Source organism: Toxorhynchites rutilus, chromosome 2 (assembly GCF_029784135.1).
Source record: "Toxorhynchites rutilus septentrionalis strain SRP chromosome 2, ASM2978413v1, whole genome shotgun sequence".
Classification (NCBI taxonomy): Eukaryota; Metazoa; Arthropoda; class Insecta; order Diptera; family Culicidae; genus Toxorhynchites; species Toxorhynchites rutilus.
Window position 1 is genome coordinate 80531221 of NC_073745.1, and position 20040 is coordinate 80551260.

Consider the following 20040-nt stretch of genomic DNA (forward strand, 5'->3'; position numbering starts at 1 on the left):
GCCCCATCAAATGAAGGACTTGAATAGTAGAACACAGTCATTCATGAGGAGTGCAAAGCCCAATTATATCACGATACCAGACGGTAAATTCCTATTACGATATGCTTGCCATCAAGTATGTGTTCGTTTCCGGATGAACAATAACCCCTGCAACATTTGCACCGCACGACATTTGCACGACAAATTTTGATTTTTTTTTGTATTTGAATCTAAACGTTTGAGTGTTTGCTGAGTGCTGAGGTTTTATTTTATCCTTTGATTTTTTTCTGTATTTTTGTACATGAAAAGTTGATCATTCTGGGATCTGTGCTCCATGATATTCGAATAATGGACACCCCTTGGTGTAGTCCTACGTCTCTCCGGTTATGTCCCCGACATTACCCACCCGTCTTTTTTCATTCATTTATTTTCGCTATCATGGTTATTATGATCATGGTTTGTCCGGTTTTAGAAATCTCCATTTTTGAATGAAAACATTCGAATTCACAATTAGATCTTGCATTTATCATTGCTTGAGTTTACTGTCATCATATTGATTCATTCATAATTTAGGCTTTCTTCAGAATATTGCCTTTTCTTGGGCATTTTAGAAGTGTTCACCTCAACACAATCAACACAGAAAAACCATACTTCTGCTATGCGCGAAGCACACCATAAACAAACATAAACAAACTGCAGCGCGCCAAGCGGTTGCCATGGAAATCATGTGGACAAAACAACATTATTGAATTGGACAACTCATGATCAGAATTGAGTTCATCAAAATGCGTTAATTTAATGGTTTAGCTATGTAAATCCGATACAAATGGTGAGCAAGCATGATGTTTACAATATTTATAAGTGTTGTAATTCAGAAAAGGTCTGAATACGTGCCAAATAATCATCTGGTGATCGATTAAAAGTTATCTCGAATGAGGGGCGCATTGACACAAATAGAAGGTGTATTTTATAATCCTTTAAAACATGTGATTTCGTAAAAATATACTATCAAACTACTATAAATCATGTAAAAGGCAATTTCATTTATATGTTTCGAAACATTCGAAGGCCTTATTTGACACAGGAGCGCTGAATTAGAGCATTCAAAAAAGTGGGCAAACCATGATCATATTTTCGACTGGACAAACCAAGATCATTTACCCTAGATGAAAATTCAATTAATGTTTATGTTTTTGTGGCGTATTGAGACGAAGTGGTATGTGAAACCACAGTTGCAAAATCTCACACTCACTTTACTGACAGCGCAAGATATTGAGACAACATCAAAATCAACCACCAATTCCCCTGCAGTTCATGACAAATGAACCAAACTTAATTCCATGCAACCGACACTCCGTCACGTGGAACATTTGGTTTTTGCATTATTCCCCACACTCATTCGTTCCACTGTCTCACTGAGAATTTACACCCGAAATTTTCATACGCATCTTCGATCAGCTGACAGTGGAAGGGAACAAAATTCCATACAAGGAAATATCATCTCACTGACACCGCGTCAGACGTTTAAATGCGTGTTCGTGTGTGTTTTCCTAGTATGAAAAAACATAATGGCCCCATTCTTTATAACTATCGTCCGTTATAACTATCGTGCGAATGTTTGAATTACAAAACTGCTCTATAATGCTGGAAAAACTTCACGGTTATTATTCAATACTCAAAATATCAACTAATCAATATTATACATGATCAACTATAATCATCGTTCTTTCTTGTGAGAGATGACGAATTGTTGTTTCTCTCACACTGTTACAACATGTTTGGGCCAATGGCCTCAATTTACATTTTATGGTGTTGCAACTTTCTGTTAGTCCATTCCTTAGAATGGAAATAAAAATTACTATTCATTTAAGACAATCCGAAGTAGAGTTACTTACCTTATGCCATGTTTCAATGAGCCTGTGGGAGCTACACTTTTAGTTCTTAATTACTCCTCATATCGCAGTAATCGAGTCCAAATAAACAAATTTACGTCCTCTGGATACGTCAGGATTTCGTCTAAGAATGCGACCAAGCGGGTAAATTGCTGTTTGTTTATCTGGATGGAATCAGTTGCGTAAAAAGTATTCAGCGTAATTCGTTTTTATATCCACAGTTCTGTTTTACAATCTTTCGCCATCTTTCATGCACCCTAATTTTCTTTCCGCCTAGAAGAATTTTGCTTCCTCGTCGAAAACTGTAGTCATACTTGTGGAAAAAAATTCAGACGAACTCTAACCGTGATGGCGAAAACAGTGAAGCTACTACGTTCAGAAGTGTGCGCGTTCAAAGAACGTACATCGTGCGGCACTTTGTGGCCGTCGCATACGTCCGTTCCGGCAACTACAACATCTTGGCAGCGACAAGAAGCTCCAAAGGATGTTGTAGAGGAAGATCAAGGCTGGGAGGTTGGTGCAACCGGCCAAACAATGAATAAGTACCTGGCGAACATGGACATACATGTCAGGAAGCGGAAGTCCCGTCCACTGATCTCGGAGCTGAAGGCAATGACGCAGCGGCAGCGACTGAATAAGATGGTCGAGTCGATTTTCCCGGCGAATCGCGACGTGGCGGTGGTGATGGGCGACTAGACCTATCTCACCCTGGATGGCAGGACACTTCGTATTTTACTTCCCCCACGAAGGAAGTGAGCTCCGAAGTGAAGTTTATTTCAAACATCAAGTTCTCCAAGAAGGTGCAGTTGTGGCTGACAATCAGCGAGAAGGGGTGAACGGGGAAAATTATAGTACGACGTGCCTGCCGGAAGGTGCGTCGTTCATCAAGAAATACCATAAGGACGAAAACGCGGTGTTCTGGCGTCGGCCCACTACTCCAAGCGATCGTTAGAGGAGATGGAGCGGCTAAATATCGAACCCAACCAATATCCCTCAGCTGCGTCCGATCGAGAATTTCTGGGCAAATCTGAAGCGTAAGAATTACTCCAACAATTTTGTCGCGAAAACTGAGAAGGAATCAATCAATAAAAAGAAGAAAGAACTCAAAAACATGCCTACACGCATGTCGTTGTCCGCCATGGCGAATGTCCCGGTTAACTGCCGGAAGGCCGCTCGCAAGGGCGTAGCATTTTTTTTGCAAGCGAGCTAATATAATAACCTTCCATGGGAAATTTGTTAAACTCAATTATCTGTCTTAGTTTTTTTTATCACCATCCGAAAAAAAGTCCATTTTTTATGCAAACGTTAGTTGCGTGAAAACACCTAAAATCGGACAAACCATCATCTTTTACCATCTTTTTGGACGGACCCGATGGCGTTTCCTCCATATGAAAGCCGATGCAAGATACTGAACATGGACACACTGGCAAAAAGAAGAGACGATATGTGTGCAATCATCGTTGGAAAATTATTTCTCGGGTTAATCGATGCTCCTTATATTCTAGATAAACTCAATGCGACTTCGAGATTTATCCTTACTACGACTTTTCTTTCGTCAACCGGATATTTTATGGTCAAAACGAACCTATCAAACAGTGTCGTCAGTTGATTTTGCTAGTAAATGAATAAACAAATATTCCTTTTCCCATACATCACAACCGAAGCATTTCGAAAAGTTGGGAGACCCGTAGCCCAATGGACTGTACGCTCAAAAAGCGAATCAACATGGGCTCAACTCTAAGACCATTGATTAATATTCTAATAGTTATTTTTCAAAGCCAGAGGTATAGAAATAAAAATAGAAAAAAAAACAAAAACTTCAGAAACTGTTAGAGCCTTTGTGATCTATAGCAGAGCACACTTGAGCTGCCCTGAATGATGATAGAGATGGGATCTGTTCGAATCATATGGTGTAAACATTTGAAAGATGCAGAAAGTATCTATGTGATGTGATATTCGTCTACAGAAAAAAAAATCAATACCCGTCACAACTCATTAGTAATTTATTCTTTAAAGTATGAGTATACCTGTTTTCTTTATTATTCGTTCAATTGTCGCTTCACTTCGTTTCCGTGATGCTCATTTCTCAGTACTTTGCCGTTCGCTCTGTTCGTACTCGTTTACGAAATGGGTTTACAAAACTCACAAATTACACAATCACATCGTTATCTATTTCCCTGGACTTAACAACTCTTGGACTAACGTCAACGTCAACGTCGAAATACCATACGAAATAAGACAATGCAATTCTACCAATCAGACTATCCCAATTCAAATCCCACTCCTGAAGGCATTTGTTTTCGTATTGTTCCGCTTTCGAGAACATGAAATTAACTACGATTGGAAAAAAAACTGTACCAATTTCGTTCACCCTGTTCGAAAATGTTTTTGTGCTCGTCTTCAATCGTTGCGTTTTACCTGTTAGATGTGAATTTAGTTTTAATGAGTTTGTTTTCTCGTTTGCCACGCTCTAGCCGTTTCACATTATTTTGTCTGAACATTTTTCATAGTTAAAAAAATCCATTATCAAACCCTTTGTTATTTGCACGCTCTCGCTCGTAGGCGAACTGAATTTTGTATCTCGCAGATTTTGCACGTTAAACGTTGTGTATTTTCTTCATCAGAAATTAAAACATAAACATTTTTCTTAATACCATTTCGTTAGACAATGTGTATATAATATATATATTATGTAATATGAAATAGTATCGCTATCCTTAGTTTAGTGTACATGAAACACGTTACTTTTTTGTTGATTACAGATTTGCTAACGAATAAAAGAATTATTTTGCACTATTGTATTAGAATCAAACACAACGTAAATGTTTGGGCTAGTATTTTGAGTAAATTTGTACAATGTTATCAGATTTAGAGAGTTCGTTACCGTGAAAACAATTCACGTGGAATGGCTCAAAGACTGAAGATGACTGACTGTTCATGAACTGCTCAATTTATTCGAAACAACGTTTGAAAATTTTTCATGAATTAGTTTCAATTTTGTGTGGTCTTTTGAAAAAAGTTGACTGTTTTTTTCTTGTCACGCTCGCTTTCAGTATTAAATTTTGCTACATTACTTTCAACAGGCAATTTTAAATTTTATCAGGGTACTTTTTAACGTTTCTCAAACTTGTTCTAATACTATTATCAGACTTCAAAATATTCAATAGACAAAAATTAGGTACAAATTGCATTGTTATTGGCCTAATTCAAGAGTGATCGTAAATGCTAAATATCTATAATTTTGTCTAATCCCGGTGATACGAAACACTCACGCAGATGCAATCCCACGCATGCGTACAAACCATGTTTGATCCTAGAATAAAATCGCTCGCAGTTATTTCAAACAGAAAATCATTCTTCCCAGCACCTAGTTCCGATATCATATATCTGGCTCGACAAACGACGCTGGGAATAGACCAGTTTTGCCGGAGCGTTGATGGGTGCCCTTGTACCAGCCGTTATCACGTTTTTTATGCACCAGCACAATGTCGCCGACGCGAAGCTCAAGCTCGTATTCGCTGTTTGGGGGGTACGGCACGATGCATTTGAATCTGGATGGAGAACACAAATAAAACGAAGGTGGAAACATTTGGTTAATTCCAGTTTCTTCGAGAGATTCTTCGAGAAAAAAAAACCCAAAAGGGCGGTCCTCTGGGTTGTTCATTCACAATGTTGAAATTTTGTATAGCCCTTCTTTCATCGAAAAACTCTTCTCTCGGAAGAGATCTGATTAAATTCACTGGAATTTGTTGGAAAATCTTTATATCGCACAGATGCCTCATTCCATTTGGTTCTTCTGAATCTCGATCAATAGGTCGAATCAAATAATCTGTTATCTAAAGTGACCAGATGGTCAAAGGTCTAACGCGGGACACAAAAAACAAAACGTTATGTGAAAATAAACCATAGTTTAGCGAGTCTCATTTATTCGTGAAACACTGAACATGTGTCCTTGCAATTAAACCTGATCTGTATTATTTCTTTCTAAGTATCGTCATCCAGTTGTGATTATTCGGTGGTTTGGATTTTATTTACGCCTGAAAATCACTGGCTCAGTTAGAGTATTAAAGCCTGGCAAGCACGATTCAAATTCAAATTCAACAATTTGCTTCAAATTACCATTCCATTCAGTAAAAAAAATTTCAATCCATTTTTCATCCAATTTAGTGTTAACGCATGCATTAAAAAATGGACTATTTTCGGATGGCGATAAAAAATAAACTACAAAAAATGATTTTATAGAACAAATTTTCCTTAAATATTACGTTTATTAAGCCTACGACAAAAATTATTCAAGGCTGTTGATAAGCAGCAGCAGCACTGTCAAGTAACTTCATGATTTTTTCATACTATCAGCTTCACCCCACATCAAAGGAGTTGGACATCCTGAGACACTTTGTGTCCGCCAGACATAGCCGATCTGGTATTTACAACATCCTCTCCCTGTCGCTCCTTAAGCCGGGAGATCGAAACAATCGGCCAAACGGTGGAGTCAGACGCGTCAGACGAGACCGGCAGTATCTGAGCAGCAGGCAACCACCCAGAAGGAATAGCTTAAGGTGCTGGTAAAAAACTTCTTTCCTGCGAAAGAGCTTGAGCTTGAGCTTGGGCTTGGGTAGACTGTACAATTCGTAATTGCTCTCCGTGATTGACCTGAACCAACCAAATTGCACAAAGAACACACAGAATGACGCTTGGGACTAGCAAATCATTGTGCAATTTTCGGTGATTCGAGCTTTAAATTGTCAATAACGACGCCGGCCACGTCCTTACAGTCACCAGGGGAAGGGAAGGAATGTTAGTATGATATTCGCCGCCCGAAGGCCAGAAGGGTCGCCTCTATAGCGTGGTTCCCTAGCGTTTATCATGGAAGGGATAGTTGTTAGTTGGAATGGTTGAGAAAAATCAGGATTCACTGCGGTAAGTGATGTGATTTTAAAAACGCGAACTCACAACTATTCGGCAAAATGAAATTTGAAAACAATATACATTCTTATCTGGCCGGTCATGCATTTCGTTATTCATCGTGCGTAGTACATAGATATTTTTCCTGACCTGAGAAGGTCATAAAAAACTCCTTCAAAAACTCTCGATCTATATATGTTTATTCAATCGCGGAGACCAAGGTTATTTTTGACAACCTGAGAAGGTCGCCAAGAAACCCTTTCAATATTTCTCTAATTGACGATATATACTTAACCTGAAAAGGTCACCAAGGAAATTCTTTTGAACTCGCTAAAACTGACTATATGTTTCGATATTCATCACTTGTATTATCTTCTGCTTATGTATCCAGAGAAGGAAAACTTGTGAAATCAATTGGAGCTTTTTTAGTGGTTACCTAAAAAGGTAACCGAGAGATAAATTTTCATTCAATATCTCTATTTAAAAGGTTATGTAAAGAAATTTATAAGAATATATGCTGAAAAAAAAACATAGCTAATCATGCATGTATGCTCCCATTGTGGTACTATCACTGCGATACGCTCGAATACACATAAATATAGCGAACTAGTTACGAGAAGAAAAAATACACACCACATTCACGAAGAAGTCAGAATCGGTTTAACGAAATCATATTTGCATCATCAAAAAAAAATGCGAATTGACTGCAGTTAAAACTTATTAAACACTACTGCACATCATAAAATACACTTCAACACCATAATATTGGAATTCGTTCCGAAACGGGTTTTATTGGTTTGCACACACACGCCATTACGAAACATGTCATCACACAATACAACGACACACTGGAACAAAATTTGCACTGCCCTGTCCACGTTTTTCAATTGATTTAAAAACTCATAACAGAAACCACTTTCACTACAGTTGCCTTTCTAAAATGGAAGAATTTGAACGAATTCTTGCTGTACTTAGCAAGAAACTCCAAACTAAAATCCTGCTAACCCAATTTTCATAAAACGCTGCCATGTACACTCGAAATCATAAACATTTTTCCTATTGAACGCAAATCCAATTTCGAGTATAAAAAGAATCTGATTGGATTTAAAATATCATACTTCGAGTGTAAAAGTGAGCGAAACTTATCTTTGGATCGTCGTTCTGCTCGCGCAACGAGCGCTCCTCTCCGGCATTTGTTCAGCGAACTGCACTGTAACACATACACACATATATGCGCTTCCCGGAACACGAAATAACATAAAATGGACACTTTCAATTCGCTCATTAACTTTGCCTTAACCGATATTCATTCGATTCTTATAAACATTCTAGTTAGGAGAACACATTTCAATATCGATTTCAGATCTAAAACACTTTGGGATTTGTCAAGAAACTGCATTCTTCCTACAAGCTACAAGCACTACAAATAAGAAAAAAAACACTCAAACTGAATCAGAGAAGGAGAGCACTGACTGCACAGTTAAATTAATTTTCAATTTCACGAAATATCTTAATAACATTACCGCATTATAAGTGACGTTTTTCCACTTAAAAAGCATCTTAAAAAGGGTTCGAGTGTGGGGCACTGAGGTTTATTCTGCATTGTACACATGCTACGAGAGCAAAAAAACGAGACACGAATATAAACAGATAGGAAACGCGACAATGCACAAGAAAAGACGGGTGGGTAATGTCGGGGACATAACCGGAGTGACGTAGGACTATACAAAGGGGACAGCTTTTGTTAAATATATATTTTAAATATATTGCTTTATTTTCTTCTCCTACGTGAATACCTACCTATCTACCTGAAAAATTGATTAGTTTACTGTTTACTCTTTATGAATATGTTGATGGTTCTGAAAAGAACCTTTGGTGTTGTGTTTTTGTTATCACTCGATATTCCCATCTTGTTCGGTTAAACCTTCCTGTTTAGCTATTGCGTTTGCCACTCGCCACAGCTTTCACAGTTGGAAAATTTCTTCCCATCCAGCTTGTGACATGTTGTTCAGTAAATTACATTTAATGCGACGTGCCGGAGAAACACTTTGCCACTCACTGAAACTAATTGTTGCCTTGATGAGCGCCGAACCGAAGCTGCTCTGTTCTTGATGCGGGTTTTCTGATTGTCGTGAGCAGCTTTGCAAGCCAACTCGAGCACTCCGACGGCCGAAACTCTATAATCGCTGTTAGGTATACTGGTGCTCCGGCACCAATCCGTTCGGCCTAGTTACCCTTGCGGAGCAATCAGTGAATGCGGCCAACAGGGAACTGGAGACCGGCACGGTTCGAGTGAGACTTTGCCTTTCCCTTAACTTGTCCTCCTTTGTTACGTCCACGATGCCGATGCCGTACAACCACACGGGTTTACGGTTTGAAAGAAAATAAGATATTTTTTTGGGGTCCGCGTGTTTTATACTCTAGCGGTACACACTCACAGGATAAAGACAAATCGGCAGACTCAGCCAGAGGGGCGAGTCCAACGAGATGAACGAATGAGCGTTAAAAGGGAGTGATGGCAAAAAAATACATTCATTACGATTTGTTCGTTCGTTGGATTCACATGCAGGCTAAAAAGGGTCCTTTTCAGGATCACAAAATTATCTTCAATCTAAAGAGTTTATTGTTTTGTTGTCACTCGATATCCCCATCTTGTTCGGCTAAACCTTTCTGTTTAGCGATTGCATTTGCCAGTCGCCACAGCTTTCACAGTTGGAAAATTTCTTCCCATCCAGCTTTTGACATATTTTACAGTAAATTACATTCAATGCAACGTACCGAAGCGCCACTCAGTGTTGCATTGGAGGCGATTTGAACCTGCAATTGAACATTTGCGATGACAGTGGTACAGTGTCGACTTTCAATGTGCGGTCATAATTTGGATCTCTATGTTTACAAAAATGTCCAACTAAATAAGTCGCATTACATGTCCGTCCAATTAGCTAAATGTCGAACTAATTGTAAATTACTGTACTTTCAATTTGGAAACAATTTAAGAGTTGGTGAAAATTGAATAATCTTGAAAGTCCCCAACTATCAATAAGCTCAGAACTACTGCCAAATTCACATACTCATCAGATCCTGGCAAACAAATTATGAAAACATCAATTTGTGTTTTATTATTATTTTGGATAATGTTTGAGAACGCATTGAACTTTATTTCCTAAACTCTTTTTTGGAAGGTTTAATGGCCCTGAAAAGCGCCTTGTTTTATGGAATGGTTCCAATTTAGAAAACTTAGTACTCGTGGTTTTGAAAAAAAACCATTTCGAACGCCCTCGATGCCGCCTTGTTCTGGATTTGCCACCAAAGCAGATTGTAAAAAGAACAAACTTTTTTCTTCTGCTACCTGCTGCCGTTTTGCGATTGCGTTTGCCACTCGCCACTCGCTGCAACTGCCTGTTGTTGTCTTGATGTGTTCTGTTCTGAATGCGGTTTTTCTTATCGTCGCGAGCAGCTTTACCAGCCAACTCGATCACTTCGGCGGCCGAAACTATATAACGGCGGCTAGGTGGACTGGTACTAACGCGATCGGCCTAGCTACCCTTGCGGGGAACTCCATATCAACACGGTTCGAGCGGGATTTTGCCTTTCCCTTCACTTTTCCTCCTTTACCATGTCCAGACATGGTTGCTTGGGTTGGTTTGTTGATGTGTTGAGATGCGAACCGATGTGGTGTACGGTTTGAATGAGAATGACCGTTACGGCAGCGGAGCGGGGATTTTTAAGCTGACTGGCTGGCTCGAGAATTACGCATGTGTGAGACTGCGACCAATGTTTCGTTCATTTTTTTCTTTTTCCTTTCCAATCGTGCTTCATTCTATTTCACTGCTGCTCTGGTTGCCCGTTTTGGTCGGTACGATTTGAGGAGCACAAAATGGACCAATCAAAAATGGGCACATAGTGCATTTTGACAATGCTTGATATTTTACAATTATTTAATTATTTATCTCAAGAAAAATTAAATGTTATTCGTTATGATAGATGCGTAGATATATTTCCTATCAATTGATGCAAAAACCTTTGCGATCTATTGAGAAATGCTCGAGTTATAAGCGTTCCAAATCTTGCATTTTTTTCTACTTGTTCAGTGCCTAGATTTCCATTTCACCCCCTATATCTTCCGGTTAGACGTAGTCCTACGTCAAAAAAAACTTCACCGAACATTCAATTTTTCATTATGATTTATCATTATCATTATGATTATGGTTCAAACATTTAAACAAATTTCCCGGGATTGAAATGCGTAGAGAAAGAAAATGTATGTTTCGCAATATAGACACTTCTTCTGCCATAAAAAGCTAACACCGACACTCGCGGAGACAGAGCGCCAGCAAACACGTCTAGGTCGCTTCTAGTGATCCCCGATAATCGTTCGATTAATCGATTAATCGAATACTTCCTACAGAAATCGATTATTAATCGAACGAATACTGCACAACCAATAATCGAAGCGAACGAATAATTTACGTCGATTAATCGATCCAAACGCTGAGAGAAAAAAACGTACGGCCGTTGCAGTTTTAAGTGCGATTCACATACAACATACACGTCACGTTCACGTCCCGTCACGTCACGATACGTCAATGATTCTACCATGCAATTCTCATGAAAACATTCACATCTACCAGCAACGTAACGACCCGTCAGCATACGTTCAACGAAAACGACCGGCAGGGTTTATAGAAAAGAATAATTGACGGAGACGGACGGCTCGTTTGGTTTTTGTCTGGGCTTTGTGTCTCGGCTTTTGTTTTGATTTGATTGTAAAGTAATTTACATCTACATCGACATTAAGCTAATTGAACAGATCTGTGATGCAACACGTTTAATTAGACATTTTACCTCTAATTGGACATTTTTGTAAACATTGAGTTCGGGGCCCAAATTATGGCCCCACATTGAAAGTCGCCACCAGTCGCAAAGGTCCAATTACTGGTCAAAACCGACTCCAATGCGACACTGAGTGGTGCCTCAGCATATCGCATTACAAGTAACTTACTGTACTTTTTATGCCAACATATCTCTTAAGGCCCATTTATACGTTGCTAGTAGCTGACTTGACAATGAGCAGCTACTGACCCGGTGGACTCGCTTGACAATTGGTTGACTCGCCTTGTCCGTTCACACAGTGTGAGCTGCTGGCGAGAAACTAGATACTACGGCACGGGTTTACCAGGGATGCCAGGCGACTTTTCAAATGTCCATCAAATAGTCAGAAACAGCAATCAGGTCCGAATTTGTCAAATGATTGGTCCAAAATCGACTTCTTTATTGGCAGTTTTCATCTTAGGTTTTCAGTTGAATGTATCATCACACAATTTTATAGCAAAACAAACGCTGATCGTGTTTAAAAATACATACTTTGTGCTGAATTTCTTTGAACTGAAGGTACTATCCGAAAAAGCAGAAAGAGAAAAGGATTCGGGCCAGGAATTAGATGCAAAGAAAAGGAGCAACAAATACAATATTGAAGGAACTCTACGATGAGGATCCTCGAGATTACAGAGCAGTGTTGATAATAACACCTGAACAAGTGAAAAAACTGTTGGATTTAATTGCTCCACGAATACAACGCCAAGATACAGTCATGAGGGATGCTGTACCTGCAAGAGTTAAATTAGAAATGACATTGATGTGCCTTTGTTTTGGAATATCGTTGGGATTGTTGTCGATATTTTTTAGAATCTCGAAAACATCCATAGCTCAGATAATTCCGAAAGGATGTGATGTTATAAATGGTAGTCTAAAAGATTTTTTTTTAATTTTATTTATTTTGTGAAATGAAAATGATAGTCGATTTGCAGGTGCAATAAATACGCTTCAAAAATTTTAATAATGAATGAAAATGTACTTTTTTAAATCGAATATGTATTCTGTTTCTTAGAACAATACTTTTTTTTGTAAGTTGTGATCTGATAATGATTCTATATTAGAGATTCTCAAGAAAACTATCTCAAAAAGAAAGCGTGCCCCGCCAGCGTGCAAAACGAAATAACAATTATTTCGTTTAGAAACTATGAGGGTTTTATTTGTTTTTCCAATAATTTTGAAGTCTATAAATATCTTCACATATTTTCAAATATCTTAAAAATAGAGACATTTCATTACATTTGGCATCACTGATTCGAACGCTAAATTCTGTTTTTGACGTTGTGAAGCATGCAAGTGCGAGTAAATTCAAAAAACTTTGAAGTAGCTCGCACGCCGGATCACACATGACAATAACTGGCATGATGTGTTCACACGGTGTGAGTAGCTGCACTGCAGTAACTGACTAGACCGACTCGTATGCTTACTCGCACCGTCTGAACCCGGCTTTAGTTCCAAATTTCGGAGTGAAAATCATTCGCGACTAGTTGAAAGAATTATTCTATTTATTATTATTATTGCATAAGGGTCGGCATTTAAATAATTGAATTGAATAATTGAATTTTGAAAAATTCAATGAGAATCATTCATTGAATTTTTCAAAATTTAGAACTGATTCTAGGCATGCTAATTTGAGACACCATGAATAAAATTAAATAAATCATTCGTTTAGCATTTGACGTGACGGTGCTGGTGGAAGCATTGACTGCATGTGTGAATTGGTGGAGACGTTGACGGAACGTAGACGTTCTTCTCCGTAACGTGCTATGTGAATCGCACATTATCCTGAAAATCAATCATTATCTTTGACGCTCCCTTAAGTTCATAAACGAAGCTCAATGCCGTCAACGCGAATTGAGCATTCTTTACGACTTTAGGGGAGCGTAAAGGATAATAATTGATTTTCAGGTGGAATTAACATATTTTTGATTCCATATGGCTTTCTAGCAAATGAGAAATATTAGTCTGACGGATTATTTCTCTCAGTATTGCGATTAATCGATTAATCGATTATTTGGGTCGATTAATCGTATCGAATAACGAACTGCTGAAAACTATTCGATTAGCTGATGAACGATTAATTTCAAAAATCGGGGATCACTAGTCGCTTCGTTGCTCAACCCGAACTCCTCAAAAACTTCTTTCCTGCGAAAGAAGTGAAAAACTTCTTTTCGTGCTCATAATGGAAGACGAGACGTGCTTGATGCTAGAATTCAACGAATGGCCGGGGATCGGGTACATTACGTTCCCCAAGTAAGCGATGACGTCGAATATATCATCCACATCAAGTTCTCGAAGAAGGTCCTTCTCCGACAGACGAGAAGGGAATGTCCAAGCCGCTCTTCTTTCGAGTCATATGCTGAACGGGGAACGAGTACGAAGTGCTTGCCGAAACTCGCGAAGGTGATGTGGTCTTTATGCCGAAACGGGGATGAGCCTATTATGCCAAAAGATCACTGGAGAATCGGATGGAGATAAACATTGTCGCGTAGACCGCCAACCTTCCCAACATACCCCAGCTGCGGCCTATAGAAAACTTTTAAGCGAATGGCCAAAATGGAGAGATAGCTGACTACCAAAGCCACGGAAAGGTAAAAGAGCATGTCGACATACATCTTTCCTTCAGCCATGATTCAGGTTCCGGCCAACATTTGCTTCATTTGAGATGCTTCATCAAACAACCCTGCCTCTTCCTGTCCAGCATACACTAGTTCTTCCGGCTTATTTAACACATTAAGCCCTGACTGAGCTATAGGACCAAAGATGAACTTTTCGTTTGACGCACGTTGGTCCCTGCGGATCAATGAGGGACTTTTATAAAAATCATTATAAAAATATTAAAAATAAATCTTTATAAAAATCAATTTTTCGATTTTGTTGCTGTCATTTGCTTGTACTCTCTAAACAAAAAGTCCACTGTCGGTGCGATGAAACCAGCTCAACGTATTAATCGTTGAATGCATGGAAGCGCTCTTGAACAGTCTGACAAATAAAAGTTTTATTTTGAGGTTCATCCATTTAAGAAAATCAATTTTCGTTCCTTTTGCCAAATGCGGGACGTTTCGCGGGACGTAATCCTACGCGGGACATTTTGTTGGAACGTTTACTGTTATCAGATGTACAGCTAAGTTTCGCAAGCGCTAAGGAACAACTGATTGTGTGGCGCTGTCTTTCGCAGATAATTAGGCGACCACATGGCTTGCCTTCCAATGAAATTCTTCTAGATATCCTGCAAAGATGTGTACTGATCATTTAAAATTTGTTATCAGAAAATAAAACGAACTTCACCCTAAGACAACTTTCAGAAATAGTTGAAAGGAACTGCCCCAAGATTCATGTCTCAATCTTTTTTATAACTTTTATATGGATGTGGTTATCGTTAGAAGTATATAAGCTGTGAAACCGTTGCAAAATTTCAAGAATAACTTGTCTTCTCAGTCAATGAATCTGGAGCTTGTATCTAGCCATAGTAAACTGAACCGCTAGTCTTCACTCACAAGCGATTCCCAGCCCAATTGCGATTTCCTCTTTTGGGCAGAATCATGACCCAATGATGGACTTCCAGGTATCTTGGGAAACTTGGGCATTTTGAATCATATATTAATTCGTTCATTTTTACTGTTACTCAGTTACATAAGTTTAAAAGAGCCGAATTCTTAAATATATTTTTAAAACTATTTTTAAATCTTTAAAAATTGTTGAAAATTAAAGACAAATACTTGAAAAGGGTTGGAAGCCGTCCAAATGATACGTACTTACAAGAAATGCTCAACCATATTTCAAAATTTCAAAAAAAATTTCAAGTAGAGAAAAGGCACAGTAAAAGAGTATATTTCCAACAATTATTGAACAATACGAATCATTCAAGAATGTGGGATACAATTAATTCCTCGACGCTCCAAGGAAAGAACACAAATTAATCTTATTAATGATGGTATTGAGTATACAAAGGACGAGGAAGTGTGTGAAGTTTTCAACGAATATTTTTCAAGTATCGCAACTCAATTATCTCGTGAAATTACTAAGCGTAATAATGGTAATCCATCGATGTACACCCGTTATATTCCAAACTCAATTCTTTCTAGATCCGTCAAATCAAGCGGAGGTGCTTACGATCATACAAGATCTGAACAGCAAAAAAGGTTGCGGATCCGATAATATTCTAGTGAATGATTTCAACCCTATCAGTGTTTAATATAATATTTGAAAAGCTCATTATTGTAAGATTTCTTGATTTTTTGAATAAAAACAACGTATTCTACAAGCTCCAGTATGGATTTCGGCGTGGTAGCAGCATTGTAACTGCCATCACTGAGCTTGTGGAAGAGCTGATAGATGGAATCGATCACAAAAAAATAGTTGGAGCACTATTTCTTGACCTAAAAAAGACGTTCGATACAATCGACCATGATATATTACTAAAATAATTGAATATCTATCGTATTCAAGGAATAGCCAACGACCTCGTGCAAAGTTATCTCACTAATAGACACCAATATGTTGCATTGAATAATGCCAGAAGTATCCTGCGTCCAGTAAATATTGGAGTAGCCCAGGGTGGATCTCTGTTGTTTTTTTATGTACGTCAATGATATAGGTAACCTACCGTTGATAGGAACTGCTAGACTATTTGCTGACGACACTGCGTTATTTTATCACTGTTCTGAATCAAAAACCGTCGTCTCAAATATTGCAAATGATTCAAATGTTCTTCGTACTTATTTTCAAGACAATATTTTTTCACTTAATCTGTCAAAAACGAAATATATGTTCTTCCACTCACCTAGGAAAAAAATCATCGTTTGTCCTGACCCAAATGTCGGGGATGTTTCAATTGACAAGGTTAACCACTTTAAATATCTTGGAATTCAGCTAGACACGACATTATCATGGACACAACAAGTAAATTCTTTGAAGAGAAAAATTTCCTCACTCTGTGGCTTATTAAAGAGAGTATCCCACATCGTAACTAAGAGAGCGTTAATGAATTCCTACTTTGCATGTATACACTCCCTATTGCAATATGGAATAATAGTATGGGGGCATGCATGCAAAACAAAACTAAAAAAATTACAAGTGTTGCAGAATATATGTTTGAAAATCATATACAGACTACCAATCCTTCATCCTACTTCAGACTTGTACTCTGACGATTCTCAAAGTATACTGCCTCTTATTGGACTGCGCGAATTCCAGACTATTAAATTTGTCCACAGCGTTATAAACCTGACAATACCTACAGCAAATCACCAACACTGCACACGACCAGAGCTGCGATTTGTCGTGAGAATCAATTGATGGTACTCACACAAAAATAATCAACAACGTAGTATTACACGTGTTATTTGTATTAGTACTTAGTTTGTGGAATGACACGCCTTGACTATCCCCTCTATTGCGGATCCCGATCAGGTTTGAAATTAGCAAAATAATGCATTTTGAAACCCGTTCGACTTCGATTTTTTTTACCAAATTTGTTTCTCATCATTGCAACGGTGCTAAATTTGTAGACATGCTCGCAATTTTACTGATGTTTGATGTTCTGTCTATCCTGTTGCAGACTTATATTTTCAGTTACTGGCTGCAGGGATATGGTATTTCTACTCTTTATGACTTGATTCCCTGCGCTAACAACACCTTTTTTCATACATTACTTTGCTATTCTCGCGGTTACAAAAATATCTGCCATTTATACACATCAACATTTCAATTTTTTGTCGAAGACTTTCAAAAAAAAACATCTGGCATCTCTGGAGGTGATGACATTTAGAGCCCCCGCACACTACAGACTTTTTTTTTCAGCCGACAGTTTGGTCGGATCGGCGTACTGGTGCAAAAACCGACCCAATTGAATCGGTGTAATGTGCGCACATACAAGTTACGCATCTGATTAAGCTTTGCTCCCAGAGAGACTTCCCGCATGTTCCACGGTCCTTCCAGGCCAGTAAGAAAACTCGCATCATGTGTCTGCTGCGGAAACTTTACCAACCGGGCGCGGAACGGCTACGCAATGAGAAAATCAATTTCACAACGCCCTAGAACCGGAAGGTGGAAATCAGGACCATCAGCAGTAATTACCACATCGAGTTGAATTCATCGGTTGCCGTGATATATAACAGGGTGGTCGTGTCGAATTTGATCAAGCAAACTGATCCCAGTGGGTAGAGGGAATATGAGACTCGTCTTGTACGAAGTGGATTAGCTGACCAAAGATACCCAGGATGCGCTGAGAAGAACCATTGAAAAGTATTTGTCTACGTGCAGATTGATTTTGTGCGCCAATTCTACTTCGCGGGTTATTCCCGCGGTTAGGAGTCGTTGCTTGGGAATAAGAGTGCCGGCTCTAGGATATTCTTAAAATTTTGAATGTAAGATTGCTGGAAGTGGTGAGGAAACAGCTATACGAACTGCTATCCCAAGGCGTTCTATCGAATGTTATAATCTGTGGATTGATACCGAATCTGGTTAAAAATTGCGATATGAGTCTGAAGACACAAACGTTGAATTTTGCCGGGTACTATGAACACCGGATGCAACAAGGAAGCAAACATATATTCCATCTGGAATTGTTCGTGGCGCAGTTAATGACACGTTATAAGAAGTTTCTCAATAAAGCCTCAATGCAAGTGGATGATTTTTGAGCGATTTTTTGAGATCGCAATTTTCTTTCGTTTTGTGAAAAAATAAAATTTTTGTGTTCATCTCACGTTTATTAACTAAACTTCAATAGTTCTGGTAATGATTAACTCAAAATAAAAAAAAAACACGCCTTGTCGGTTTTCAATCGGATCGTTTTCATGATCCGCAAATAATTATGAAATGGTAAATTTATCAATATAATTAAATACCATTTCATTCAAAAACCATTATGCTGCACCATGTTCATTTGAAAATTATATTTAATGTAACTTTTAAAATCATGACACCATAATATTTTTTATTATATATGTCTGTTCATACTACAAGAAATAAATATTCGCTCGATTAATCGAATACTGAAGGACAATTGTTCGAATGAATCGAATATTAGCCCACGACTAATCGATAATCGAATAAACGAAAAATTTAGACATCTCTAACAACAACAACAACAATTTCTACTTAAACAAACGAATCTAAACAACCGTCGCGATTGTCAAAAATGATTGGAACTGACTGATCACTCACATTTCTACTACCATCATACGCCACAACCACCGCTCTCGTAACGTAAAGTTGTAAAAAGAGCGATCGGCAGTGAGAGGCATTGGAACCAACCGTCATTTGGTTAGGTGTCAGAAACAAAAGAGTGAGTATCACTACTGAATATTTGGATCTCACGTGCCGTGAGAGGAATTGAGTGACTATGGTCAGCTTTTTTGTGACATTGACGGTGATGGATTGCAGCTCTGCACACGACAAGCACAGAATTTAATGCCAAGTCGGGCAACAACCAATGTTGGTCAACAGCGCATTCTGTTTTATGGACTGTCCCGTTTCAATGCTTTGCCACCGGAAATCGGAGTAGTAACACGTTCAGATCTTTTTTAAAAAAAATTGAAGCTTTACCTAAAATCGATCATAAGAGTTCTCCTAGTATAGTGTTCGATCAACCAAAATAATCCACCTTAGTGTTTAGTTTTCTTCTTTTTGTACATTTGCCAGTTTTCTCATAATTTTGTACCCTCAATGTTTGATATTCAAATTTTTGCTGTTTCTATTTATCTTTTTTACTATCTTATATTCTTATATTATATTGGATCCCTTAAAAGAAACACTATTTTTCACTGGGATCCATACATCTTTTCTCTGCATGTTATTGTCCGCTCACCTCGTACCTATCTTGTGTTGTCCTGTGGAATTGTAAATTGTTTTAATTTTTTCATTCCAGCAAAAAATAATTGGTGCCCAACTCTAGGATTCTCGAATAAGAGTTTCTTCGAGATGGGGGTGAGTGGAGAGCATATAAAAAAAACTATATAGATATATAAACAATTTTCTTAAATCTATGGTTAGTTATGTGCGAAACCGATTACTGCCTGTGAACTCGAGTTTAGAAGGGTGACATATTTTTTCAGGGAAAGGATGCGATTGAGGAAATTACAATATTGATAATCACACAAACAATTCTTAAATCTATTCGTATTTCAACTTATTCTACTGTTTATAGCAAGGGAACAAATTACTCGCAAAAGAAGAAAAGGAGGGTATAAGGATATAGGGACAATCACACACGAAGATCGATAGCTTTAAGGAAAACATATATTTGGGACATGTAATCACGGTCTAACCAAGCCAATACATCACGTTGGGCACATTGGGCTGTCTTCCTCTAGCCCGAAGGGAGTTTTCTAAATTCGATCTGACGACAAAATACACCTCAACCGACCAAAAACGCGTTCGATGTCGTGGT

At 38.3% G+C, this 20040-nt stretch overlaps 1 protein-coding gene across 2 annotated transcripts in view; it reads right to left on the reverse strand.

Annotated features, from left to right (window-relative positions):
- Window positions 1–3898: 3898 nt before the first annotated feature.
- Window positions 3899–20040, reverse strand: part of LOC129767714 (E3 ubiquitin-protein ligase SH3RF1) — a 54179-nt gene continuing 38037 nt past the window's right edge. The window contains exons 10-11 of one of the 2 annotated variants that reach the window (XM_055768872.1): window positions 5239–5422; window positions 3899–5184 (exon numbers count right to left, since the gene is read on the reverse strand). In XM_055768872.1, coding sequence (XP_055624847.1) covers window positions 5251–5422 — 172 coding nt within the window. In that variant the 3' untranslated portion in view covers window positions 3899–5184; window positions 5239–5250. Of the gene's footprint in view, window positions 5423–20040 lie in introns of both variants that reach the window. The other variant, XM_055768871.1, reaches the window with a different exon arrangement.